The following is a 12579-nucleotide window of genomic DNA, read 5'->3' as shown; positions in this document are numbered from 1 at the left end:
TATACTCTTATTTATTGAAATATTCAATAAATATTATAATGTGAAGTTAGCTGACAGCTGTCAATTTTTTAAATTTTTCTAAAAAATTAATTACAACAATAAAAATGCCTCAAAAATTTTCACCAATAATTTTTTTTTTAATTTTCACATGTGGAATTTTTATTTAATATTTTTTTTATAATAATTTCACTAATGTTTGTCAGTTTGTCTCATTAAATTATTTTATGACATTAAAGTTAGCAGTCTCTTGATAATTTTTTAATTTTATTTAAAAAACAAATTTTTTCGGAAAAATTATTTTTAAAAAATTGCATTATTAATTTTTTAAAATTTCTCCATTTCAATTTTTTTTTCTCGTTCTTTTTGCCATAATTTATTTATTAAAAAAATTTTTTTTAACTATTTAATATCTTCTAAATTAATTATCATAATTATTTTATAAATTTTATCAGACGAACAACAAAGAAATTTGTAAATTTATTTGAATTAAGAATTGCAGATACTATAGTTATACTAAACTATACATTAAATATTAAATGCATAGTATATTTATGGTATAGTAAAATAATTGTTTACAAAAACTACAAAAAATTAACCAAACAACAAGCAACTAGCTGACTCGTGAAAAAATATAAATAATAAAATTTATTAAAGAATTTTAATTAAAAAAAAAGTGACAAGATGGCGTCTGGACTTGAGAGCTATGTTAATCGTATCCTTTATATTGATTAATGAAAATAATTAATAATGTAATTTATAAAATCCTTAATTAAATATTTTTAGACACTGTATCTATAATCACGTCGGATGGCAGAAATTTTGTTGTAAGTTTTTAAAAATTTATTTTTTTTTAATATTTTTTTATAAAAAATCATTTTATTGATTAATAATAAGATTAAATATTTATTTCAATAAATGGAGTAAATATAAATATATTTAAATTTATAACAATAATTGTCAAATGTCATATTATTGTTTAAGTAAAAATATAAATAAATGTTTTGTATTTTAGGGAACATTAAAAGGATTTGATCAAACTATCAATTTAATTCTTGATGATTCGCATGAACGAGTTTACAGTATGACACAAGGTGTCGAGCAAGTTGTTTTGGGTCTCCATATAATCAGAGGCGATAATGTGTACGTATATTAATTTTTTTATATATTCTATAAATTTTTATAAAACAAAAAATAATTGATGAATGTTTTGATATTGCAGAGCAATAATCGGAGAGTTGGATGATGATGTCGATTCTAAACTAAAGCTTAGATCGATCCGTGCAGAACCTCTAAGTGCTGTAACACATTAATTAAGTAAATAAATTTTTTATGTTTTCATCATCAAATAATTTTTTTTTATTTTTTTTTTAAATAAAAAATATCAATTTCTGTACAAAGATTTGTAGATAACAGTAAATATTTTTTCCAAATTAAATGGTAAGAAAAAACATACGTATTGATATTGATATTATTATAATAATATTGATATTCATAATAATGAATTTCTGACATCTGGATAATTGTAATGGTATTTTGTTTAAATTACGTAATTAATAAAATTTTAACTTAATCATGGAAGATTAATTTTCACTATAGTGATTTTTTAAATTAATAATTTACATTATTTTCTTTTAAACATTTTAGATTTCCTTATTTTAAAATAAAAATAACTGCTAAAATTTATTTTCTTAATTCTTAAAAGAAAATAATGATCACAGACATTTTTAATTCATTAAGATAAATATTAATTATGATAAAATTTGTTCAACTGATTTTTAAAATCATTTAAAATGTTTTAAATCAACTGCATATATTCTTCAATTCGTTGGTACGATAGGCTATTGATATATTGCATAATTTACAGTATAATTATTTTTTAATAATACTAATCGTAAAATAAAACATTAGATTACATATGAAATGAATATATTTAACAGATATTAATTTACATTGAACTTAATATTTTTATATGAAGTTTCTAACGATTTAATGTATTTATAAAGGCGCATTATTAGTTACTATACACTATGTACATTCGATAGACGTAAAAAAATAAAATTTATTCAACATTGACATTTATTACTTTATTAATATATTAAAAGAAATAAGTAGTTCTATCCTACTCATACTTCATATTTTTTCTGATTACAAGTTAGTGATAATAGAAAAAAGTCCGTACATTTATTTAATATAACATAACCGAAAAAAAAAAGCATTTCCGTATTTAAAATAATTAATTTAAATAACGCAGTTATAATTTCCATTTGATTATTGACTTGATAAATATTTTTTTTTATTAAGTTTACAAGAAAAATTTTAAATTTTTCCTTGTATTTAAAAATTATATATAAATTAATCAATACCTAACTTTTTTCTTCGAGTGGCTAATGGACATCTAGTGTCATACGCCAGTATAAGTATTAATTACAATTCTTACATATCATATAAGATAATTATTATTTGTATAGAAAGAATAAGATGACACTAGATATCATCCTAGATTATACTCAGTGATATCTATGGTGAAAAAAAATTTTAGATAGTAGCTAAAAAAATCCAGATTATACTGAGTGATATCTGGATTATAATCATTGTAATCCAGATTATACTAGCTACTATCTGATTTTTTTTCACTCAATATAATTTAGAATAATATCCATTATCATCTTGTTCTTTCCTTGTATCATGAAAAAATTTTTTTTTCACCGTAAATTAATACAAATCTCATAGACTCTTCAGAAGCTCAGAATATTATTGGAAGCTAATATTCCAAGTAAGATTAATCCTACAAGAATTTAAATCAAAAATTCCTTATAATAATTACAATATTAATAAACTTAAAATAAAACAAAATTTTGCATAATTTACTCGCTAAATATTTTTCGTAAGCTTAATTAATTTTTATACATAATTTTTACACTTACTCAAAAAATCTATTCGGCATAATATAAAATTATCCTTATCATTTATGCAAAATTTTGTTTAAGGAGGTGATCTATTATTTCTTGATCCGACATTTGTTCGATTTCTATTTCTTCTTCTAGCTCTTCCCCCTCGTCTCATAGAATTCTGGTTATTCCCCCAGTCACCTTGCGCATTATTCCCAAAATTCATATTATTAGGTCCATTGGGACCGTAGCCCATCATAGGTTGATCGCCCATGGGATTGGGTCCAAAGTTTCCAAAATTCCCCGCAGGATAAGCCGGCCCGTCATAATTAGGTCCATCACGTGGGTCATTAAATCCCAAGACCGGAGCCGGTCCAAGTAACCCAGGACCTCCATTCCTATGAGCTTGATACCTCGGATCGAATCCCATTTGATTAGGAACTATCTGGGGATTATTAGGCCCCAATTGCATATTATTCATGCCTCCTATCCCAATAGGCGGCATATTTTGCTGCGGAACAGAATTGTTCATCATAGGATTCATCAGCCCAATGTTGTTCATCATAGAATTTTGGCCCATAGGCATTCCCATGTTTGAAGATTGACCAGCCATTCCCATGGAGATATCCTGACCCTGCTGCGAATTCATACCCAGAGTCATCATTGCTGACCCCATAGTCTTGGACTGCATGCTAGCTTCAAGAGTCTTTCTCCGGGGATCCATCCGCACTTGCGGCGGTGGTGACTTTGGAGTATCTGGCTTCACAGGCGGCGGCGACATCGGCGAGTCAATAATATCTGACTGAGACAGCCGGAATATTTTACGCAGCCGAGGGTCGTATTTAACAATAGAATCATTTTTAGTCAACTTCAACCCACAATAATTCGGCCGAGGAATATCAACAACATAAACTTTATACGTCACTGGAGCATGCGAGGCAATACTGGCCTCTATTTCCGTGCAAGGAACGTGAGACGGAGCCGGCTTGAATGGCAAACTCAATATTTGCCTAAGATCTGTATCGGAGCCTTGTGAGTCTATAAAATTGCCAGTTACTCTTAAGTCTGTGTCACCGAAATCCTGAGGAAAACGTTGACGAAGATCTAGATCTTGCTTATGAGAAACAGAGAGTTGATCCGATGCTCTAAGATCAGTGTCCATAGATTCGTCTGACGCAGTAATTCCAGAAGAATAAATACTCGTTTCTAATCTCAGAGACTGTGATTCTTTTTTAGAATCACTTCGACTGGGACTGCTAGTCCTTGTTTCTTCATTTCGCCGCTGACGAGGATCTCTAGACATTCTTGGATCCCTTGAAACCGATCCAGTAGTATTTAAAGAAGATTTAGGACTAGTGCTTCCATTTTCAGATTTATTTACTGAAATTTTTTCACTATTATCCGATAAATTTTTACTTTCTTTAGTTTGTGAAGGAGACTCGCTTTTTTTCGCAGATCCTTGTGGTTTTATCGAAGAAAGTAACTTAGTTACTTCAGCGCTGATATCTATTTTACTAAGATTTCCCAATTTATCAACAATAACAGCAGGCTGAGGAATACCAATTGACTCTGGATTTTCTTTTACAGGAGTATCTAAATCGCTTTTTTCACTCTCATCTTTCAAATTATCCTTGATAACAATTTGTAAATTACCACTTTCATCATCATCATCATCATCATCATCATCATTACCACCATCCTCATCATCAGAATACCAATCAATTTGATTTTTAGAAGCATCTTCAACGTCACACTTATCATCAACATTACCAATACTTTCATTAGCAGCTCTTTGTTGTTGCTGAATTCGTAAAAATAATTCTTGAGCTTTTTTAGGTAAATTAGGAAGCATCTCCTGATCATGATTATTATTCGGATTTTCAACTTTTAAGGAAGACTTATTTATAAAACTTGATTCATTTATTTCGGCACTTTTTTCTTTACTTTTATCATCATCAGTTGGCACGGCAATAACAAGATCAGACTCTTCATCATGATCGCTTTCTTCATTAGCTTTAGATTCTTTTGAATCATCTTGACCAGCGGATGAAGATTTAGGACCGTTTGTTAAAAATTGTCTTAAATCTACATCTTGTGAACCAGAATTTTGTTTAATTTGTTCTTGTATTTTTTCTTTTATTTCATTATCAAACCCAATTTTATTTTTCAATTTATTGACCTCAGATTCAGCTAGAGTATTGCCTTGGATGTCATTGTAAAAATCCATATTGGCAAAACACTGCTGAAGAAGCATTCGCTGTTGAAGCTGTTGCTGAACAGCGAGACTGAGTGCAACATTAGGAAGAATACCAAGCTGGCTAACTGATTGAAGCAGCATAATTTGTTCTAATGGAACTCTGTCATCGTCAGAGCCCCAGCGAGTTTTTTTACCAGCTGGCTTACGCTCTTTAGGTGAGTTTGATTTTTTCTGATTAGAAGGATCCATATCATTTAAACTCTCCTCATCTTTATCATTGTTCGACAAATTATTTCCTGGAGCTGGAAGAGTAACATCAAACAAACTAGGTATTTTTTGAGTGCTAGCATCCTGACCTTGCGCTACATTTCTCGCTGTGTTGTTAATCATCATTAGTGCGCCTTCTCTGCTCAGCCGGGGAAACTCACCTAAAATTTCCTTCGGAGCAGTTTCTAGATGCTTTAAGAGAATGTTTTTAACCTGCTCATTCAAAGGTTCATGGGAAAATTTACAATTGTCACCTTGGATGCATTTAAGACCAGTGTGGAAAAATTTACAAGGGAAATCATGGTGCATATAAAGACATTTATCTCTTTTGGCGCAGCAATCCATGAGATAAAATTTACAAAGCTCCATTTTACGCGGAGGCAATGCATTGTGAGAAAAGGGACAATCATCACCTCTGTGACATTTACCTTGCATATAATACACACAAATAGAATCAGCATCTTGAGCATTATCATTGTTCTGGTTTCGTCTACCACTACGTTGTTCATTTCTTAATTGAGAGCGACTTTTGTTGTTTTTATTGTTATTGCATCCGCGGTCATTTTTCGCACGACGGCTGGATCCACGGCCAGTAGAGCCACTTCGCTTGTCGTGGTCTCGGTGGCGACTCCCTTTTCCGTCAGAATCACGGTCAGAATTATTTTCAGGACTATCCCGGTCGTGGGATCGACGGGATGGTAAAGGGCTATCGCGAACGTCACGACGAACTGGTGACGCTCCTCTAACAAAAAGCATTTCGTCATCATCGTCGTTGATATTTTCGTCATCACTAACTCGTTTTCTCTGAAAAAAAAAAAATTAATTAATTATTAGCAATAAAAAATATTATTTTTATACTAAAAATTAATAAATTAATCAGGTAAAAGAACCAGTTCGGCTGCCCAATTTTAAAACACACACGGAAACAAGAAAACTGGAAAAATTACAGTTTCAGATTGTAATTATTACAGATTTTATAAGAATTACATTGTAGAGTGTAATATTTACATTGAAAGCTCTGAATATTAAATTAAAAAATTGAATTTAGAAAAATGTTATTTCAAACTAATTTTTTTAGTTTTGATTACGACGGGACCTATTTTACATTTTATACTGTAATTTTTCGAGTTTTCTTTTTTCCGTGCAGTAACTGCAAAATTTTTATACGTGATTTTTTTTAGTATTGCTGCATTTCTTATAACTTTTAGACCTTAATTTCAAGTATTTTTTCTTAAAAATATTTATATTCAAGTGTTTTCTATTCATAAATCAAATTTTTTATCAATTAGACGCTCAAACTTTTTTTTAACAAGAAAAATTTTTAAAAATCTTAAAATTGTCAGTTACTGCGTTTTGAAATTGGACAGCCGAGTTATTGACACTGGCCTAGTTTTTTGACACTTGCAATTTTATTCTAATAAAAAAAATAAAATATTTTCAAAAAGTCAATTATCTTAAAATTTATAATTTTAAAATTATATTTATAAATTAATTGGAGTTGATTTGTTTTTTTTTTAATTAAAATAAATTTGCAAGTGTCAATAACTAGACCAGTGTCAATAACTGGGTCTTTTATCTTAAATTTTTATACTAAAAATTTATAATTTATAATTTAAAGAATATTTTAATAGATGTACAATGCCAATTGGCATTTATGTAAGTAAATAAATAAATAAATAATTAATGTAAAGAAAAATCTAATAGATTGAATAAAAAAAAAAAATAAATAAAAACCTTTTGATCTTTCGAACGATCATCTTCTTTATCATCACGGCTTCTTTTTTTATTTCTAGAACGACTATTGTTGCTATTTTTACTTTGAGACTTTTCCTGATTTTTAAATTTATCTTTCTCTCCGAGAACAGCTTTTATAGCCTTTTCAACATCACCCGCCCAATCATCGGATACACTTTTGTATTTATTAAATCTATCGACTGTTTTACTGTTGCTACTAGAGCTGCCATTCGATGATTTTTTATTACTAGATTTACTGGATTTTGAATCAGAACTTTTGTCCTTTGATGAATCTGATTTTGACGGGGGCTTAGGAGGCTCGACCTTCGTTTCAACGGGCACAGTCGCCTCATCATCTTCGTCTGAAGGGATTTCTCCATCTTCTAAATCATCATCTGCATTGCTATAATAAAAAAAAAAAATCATATTTTGTAAATAACATTGGGCATCTCATAAAAATTTTTTGTTTCTTTATCTTGGTCATGATGCAATAATCGATGATTAAAATTATGATGATCTGATAAATAAATATTATCATTCAATTGAACATCCTTGAAGTCTTGAATTTTTTTTTTTCAATGCCTTTTAATTTAGAATTTAAAAAAAGCCATATTAGTTAATTAATAACAAACCTTTTATCGTTCTGTAGGAACATTTTTAAATTAAGGAATAATGTCTGACTATGAAGAAATGTGCACACTATTTTTTTAAATTTCCTGTAGTAATTTTGTGTTTAATTATTGAAGAAATTAGTTAAGAAAAAAAAAAATATTACATATAAAAAATAAAGAATTAAAATTTTTAAATTATTTTTTTTATCATTGATAAATCAATGTCATTATCAGCAGTTAAATTGTGTAATAATAAATTTTAGTAGATAAAGAAAAAAAAAAAAGCAATTAACAATTTATTTGTTAAGTAACTCAACAGTTAATAATTAATGGCGCAATTGACAGATAAATTAAACAATAGTCAATAAAATTTAATAAGCAATCAAATAGCCAGTAAATTACTTTGTTAATCATGGATACAAATCTATTGATAAAGTTAAAATAAACTATTATTAATATTTTTTTATAAATTTTAGTTATTTAATTTACAATCTCTAAAAAATATTTTTTAAAAATTGAATTAAATAAATTTTTATGTTCAAATTTAATTAGTAAAAAAAAATCAACAAATTTATTCAAAAAAATTGCATTTAAAATTTCTGTCAATTTTTTTTTGTCATAATTAATTTGTTAAAAAAATTTTTAAAATTAACAAATATCTGGTAAATTAATTATAAAAAATAATGGAAATTTTAGCGAATTTTTTTTTGCGTCTCCAGCACAAATTATTGACCATCTAAAAAACATTGCTCTTAAATGGCGAACTAAATACCCCGACAAGCAAACAATCAATAATTATAATACATAATTATTTCTTAGTAGCAAGAATGAGATCGATAAAAAATAGAATAATTTTTTTTGATTTTAAAATCAAAAGAATTTAATTTGAATTTTGCAAGACTAAAAATTTAACCAAATAGCCATTCCCAATAGATTAATAGTTTAATTAAATATGAGCACCAAGCAAGACATTAAAATAGGTTTTATTAATTAGTATTAATTAAGGAAGAATTGAAACTACAGGAAAAAAGTTACATACTCAATGTATGTAAATGTAAATACCTCGGTAAAATTAATAAAAATAAAATACCTTACCAAATCTATGACATCATTACTAAATTTAATGTCATGCACATCATAATCATCATTCATCATAATCATCTCAAGTTTTAATCATCATGATTGTTGCATTATCACCTGATAGAATTGTCATGTATATATTTATGTAAAATAAAATCTAATAGGTACAAAATACGAGTCAGTTAAATTTTTTAGTCGTCAATAAATCACATGTAATACGTACAGCTCATTCATAATGGTGGAAATACCGTCGACGAGTAAAAATGTGTAGTAGACATACCTTTTATTGGGTATTTGTTAACAGTCAACTGTATTAAAAAGTATGAGTGCGTTTATCGTTAGCGTCTATATAAATGTAAGTGCTTGCTTGTACATTGTACAACCAGCGCTTATAATACAGACAATTGTAAATGTGTGGGTTAGCAACCGTATGTTTTTAGTCTTAGTCATGTTTTTTCTTTAAATATAACACTACTGTTTTATAAACTAGGCTGTATTCATGTAATAAAATTACGCGTTAAGAATGAATTAAAAATACCGCTTATTTTTTATTTTTAAAATAAAATTCAATATTTATTTTTTTTTTCAGACTACTCTTTTTGATAATACTAAAGTTAGCCGACGTTTCTAATTTTTTTATTTTTTTCCATTAATTAAATTGGAACAAAAAAATATTTTTAAAAAATTGCACTTAAAGTTTTTCAAATTTTTTTGTCATAATTTAAAAAAAAAAAATCTAAAAATTATTAATTGTCGGCTAACTTAATTTTCATCTCCTTTTGATGTTTAATCTCTTAAATTTTGGTTTTTCTCCAAAAATTTAATTATTTTTCAGCTTAATTAATTATAAAATTAAAGTTAGCAGTCTTGAACATTTAAAATTTTTTTTTAACAAATAAAATTGTTCTAAAAAATTTCATTTAAAATTTTTACGCCAATTTTTTTTTGCAGTAATTTATTTATTTAAAAAAATTCTAAAAATTATCAAAAATCTGCTCCTTTAATTTAAATTAATTAATCAAAGAAAAACCAATTTATCCAGCCAACGAACACTCACCTCACGTAATAAAATTGAATAAAATAAAATATTAATAAAAATTAAAAATCTCTATCACTGTTTAAGCCTTTCTGATAAATCTTTAAAAATGATCATAAAATAATAATAAAAAAAAAAAAGAAAACCTTGATCAAGACACAAAAAAGATTGTCAAGATAAAAATAACAAAAAATAAAATTTTCTAAATACACATCAGACAAAAGTGTAGTCTTCATCTTGAATTTGAGTCTTAGAATATAAAAGTTGCTTGGCGTCACTCGCGCTGACTGGCATTCAAGGGATTCAACATCGGGAGATCTTCATGTAGTTAAATGGTTAGCTCCAAAAATTTGTTAAAAAAACAAATGGGCTCGTAGAAAAATAAAATAAAAATGCGGAATTTTTAATATATTCAACGCGTTACTTTAAAAAAAAATTCTCGGTCATTGAATGGAATAGAGAAAAAAATTAGGCAAACCTTTGAATCAGAGTCTCAGGCGCGGAGGCACTTTCTAGTGCCATATTCGATTACTCGACTCTGAATATAAAATATATAATAATTATTAAAACTTTGTTTTCCTCCGTCGATCAAGCTATGCTGCCCTTAATTAAATTCTAAATATAAATTACCAAAAATCCGCTATCAAAAGCGTAATTAATCTCGTTCGATCAATTGACTAGACACTCGAGCGCCTTTAAATTAATTAATGCTCGCATGAGTTATTTAATCATTATTTATAAAACTTTTAGTTGATCTGGTGACGATGACACGAACAAGAAAACCCAACGATGGACAAGTAAAGTGTCCACGGGATTAAATACTTCTCGTATTTCAACTGCTTCTCTTTTCTGTCCTATATTCCCCTCCTCAGTTTTCTTCTTCCCCTCCTCTACCTCTTTCTCCTACAAATATGAATTTAACTTATATTAAATGAGTATCGCTTCAATTCCTCACTTTACTACATTTATTTACTTAATAAAAATTTAATTAATTTTTTGATAACACTGTCTATCAAAATATCGATTTTAAAATAATATTTAAGTCTTCTTTATCCTGAATAACGGGTGGCAGCTACGTCATAATGGCTGACGTGGCATGGCCGACCACAATTTCGTCGAACGTTGTTAATGTTAATGTTAAGGCTTGGGTACTTGCCGTGTATGCGCGCTACGTTATTCTATACTTAAATACGTCTCCTTCTCTTATCACGTGATTTATCAATTGTATACATGTATGTACGTCGCTACTGTGAAGTTATGTTTGTCCTCCAAATACTGTATGTATATATATTGTGTCATGTCATCGCGCCCGCGCGTAATTAACATTTATTTTTTATATCTAGATTTTTTTATAACAATTATTTTAAATTTTTTTTTTACTTTTCAGATTACTTACTTCGAAATTATGACACGATTTTCCGAAATTAATTTAATTAACACGAAGAAATAATTTTAAAAAAAGCGTGTTCACGTTGTATCCCTTACCCTTTGAACTTCTACCTAAATAATATTTAATAATTATTTTTGCTTTGCAATTAATTGGTTTAACTTAAAGGCAGCGTCCTCCGAGTGTGAATGTTAATTGAACAACGAGATAATTAAACAAACGCGTAATTTAAAAATCATAAAGGTTATCTGTATGTATTTTTTGTTTAGTGGGCAAGCGATAAAGGTATGATCGACGGATTATTTGTTATTTTCTCTGTTGATACGATGGAGTTATGTTATTTTTACAGTTTCAATGGCGGTCGCAGCAAGTCAGTTGAATTTTTTTATTATCGATTTGATTAATAAGAGAAACTTCAAATATTAACTAAACATGGCCACATCTGGAACTATTCTGAGGCCAACACTCGTTTAGAAGGTGAGCAAGCGTCTTTCTACATCTGAGGAGAGATGGTAACCGACTTTCCGGCCAATCAGCTGCTAGTATTTTGTGTCACGTGACCAACTCTCCCCGATTTTATTCTTTTTCTCGCTTTAATCATCGTTTCTCTCCTTTTTTATTTTCTGTTTTTTTTTTTGTTGCCTTTTACTTGTACTTGTATTTCGTACATACGGACACTACAATCTAAATGGGGGAAGAGAAACTTTGTGTGTAAAAATTATACTAGCTACTAAACATTATGAAAACATTATCTATTGGAATTTACAAGGCTTTTAAATAATTGTATTAATTATTATCTACTCTGATGCTTATATGTCTCTTTTATATAACTTAATTTTAGATTAAAATTTATTTAATATTTTTTTTCAATTCTATATCAAATAAATTATGACAAAAAAAATTGACGTAGAAATTTTAAAAAATAAAAAATGCAATTTTTTAAAAATAATTTTTTTAATTTTATAACAAATAAATTATGGCAAAAAAAATTGACATGTAGAAATTTTAAAATATAAAAAATGCAATTTTGTTTAAATAATTTTTTTGTTATAAAATTAAAAAATTGTGATTGCGAATTTTAATTTTAAAGTCGTAAATTATAGATAAATTATTTACACAAAAAAAAATATTATCTAGTAAAAAATAAAATAAATATCTTATTAAAAAATTAAAATATTTTAGAGAATTTTAAAATCATAAATTAATTTATTAAAATAAATTTTTTTATCTAAAGAAAATATTTTTTTTTAGGCAATAAATATCGATCTTTGTCTTCTAACTTTTACTTAAACATTTATGAGCTATCGCATGTTAACAATTATTTAATTAATGCATGTAAAGTTGGACTATAGATCCGTTAAAAGACATTGTCAAGGACA

At 27.7% G+C, this 12579-nt stretch overlaps 2 protein-coding genes across 5 annotated transcripts in view; one reads left to right on the top strand and one right to left on the bottom strand.

Annotated features, from left to right (window-relative positions):
• The window catches only part of LOC123265426 (G patch domain-containing protein 1 homolog), a 32177-nt gene extending 20524 nt beyond the window's left edge, over window positions 1-11653 (bottom strand). Inside the window, exons 1-5 of one of the 4 annotated variants that reach the window (XM_044729171.1) lie at window positions 10444-11653; window positions 10292-10351; window positions 7087-7489; window positions 4547-6156; window positions 1337-1344 (exon numbers count right to left, since the gene is read on the bottom strand). In XM_044729171.1, coding sequence (XP_044585106.1) covers window positions 1337-1344; window positions 4547-6156; window positions 7087-7489; window positions 10292-10335 — 2065 coding nt within the window. In that variant the 5' untranslated portion in view covers window positions 10336-10351; window positions 10444-11653. Of the gene's footprint in view, window positions 1-1336; window positions 1345-4546; window positions 6157-7086; window positions 7490-9000; window positions 9298-10291 lie in introns of those variants that run through there. The other 3 variants (XM_044729172.1, XM_044729174.1, XM_044729173.1) reach the window with 3 other exon arrangements.
• On the top strand, window positions 569-1575 carry LOC123265464 (U6 snRNA-associated Sm-like protein LSm8). The gene is made up of 4 exons (XM_044729255.1): window positions 569-712; window positions 784-824; window positions 1013-1140; window positions 1220-1575. Exons 1-4 carry the CDS (start codon window positions 682-684, stop codon window positions 1308-1310), a joined length of 291 nt encoding a protein of 96 aa, XP_044585190.1. The 5' UTR covers window positions 569-681; the 3' UTR covers window positions 1311-1575.
• Window positions 11654-12579: the final 926 nt, after the last annotated feature.

This window comes from Cotesia glomerata, linkage group LG5, assembly GCF_020080835.1.
Source record: "Cotesia glomerata isolate CgM1 linkage group LG5, MPM_Cglom_v2.3, whole genome shotgun sequence".
NCBI lineage: Eukaryota > Metazoa > Arthropoda > Insecta > Hymenoptera > Braconidae > Cotesia > Cotesia glomerata.
This window is presented reverse-complemented; position numbering and strand designations above follow the sequence as displayed.